The sequence below is a fragment of the Puntigrus tetrazona genome, chromosome 14 (assembly GCF_018831695.1).
Source record: "Puntigrus tetrazona isolate hp1 chromosome 14, ASM1883169v1, whole genome shotgun sequence".
Lineage (NCBI taxonomy): Eukaryota > Metazoa > Chordata > Actinopteri > Cypriniformes > Cyprinidae > Puntigrus > Puntigrus tetrazona.
The window spans coordinates 5,797,402-5,797,954 of NC_056712.1; the positions used below are offsets into that span (position 1 = coordinate 5,797,402).

Consider the following 553-nt stretch of genomic DNA (forward strand, 5'->3'; position numbering starts at 1 on the left):
ATGATATATGATATCCTCTTGCATTGCACCTCCAGTAATACGGCATATAATGAAGTAAAATGGCAAGCTAGCCTCTGACCTCACAGCTGAAAACTAGCCCCCATTCCAAAAATATGTCCCCTAATCTGGAAATGCACTTTTTTTTTTGTTTTGTGGCCCTCAAGTAACGCGGCTGAAAATACAGTCAAAGTCATCCAGACTTTCTGCAGCTGAAGCCATTATTTTCACACTGTGTCACACATTGCAGTGCACTTCATTACAGAGATGCCTGTGTCTCAAGGTAACACTGTTATTTCACATTTATTCCACATAAACTGATTTATGCTAGGTCTTGTGTCACATCTGATCATCGTAAAACACCTGATGTTACTTTGATATGAATGAAAATGAGGCTATATGAGAGAAACAGCTCGGTGGGTTGCATTTTTGTTCATAAAGGAATGAGTACTGAACAAAAGAAAAACTAGCGGTTCTCAACTTTTTTTGTTCCCAGGGCCAAAAATTATTTTATAAAGAGGAACAACTGTCATTGTAAGATAAAATGAGTTTTATA

General features: G+C 37.4%; 1 protein-coding gene across 1 annotated transcript in view; it reads left to right on the forward strand.

Annotated features, from left to right (window-relative positions):
* Positions 1 to 264: 264 nt before the first annotated feature.
* gpr174 (G protein-coupled receptor 174) overlaps positions 265 to 553 on the forward strand; it is a 2,787-nt gene continuing 2,498 nt past the window's right edge. Inside the window, 1 exon segment of the mRNA XM_043257970.1 lies at positions 265 to 280. Within this exon segment, the coding sequence (XP_043113905.1) occupies positions 265 to 280 (16 nt within the window).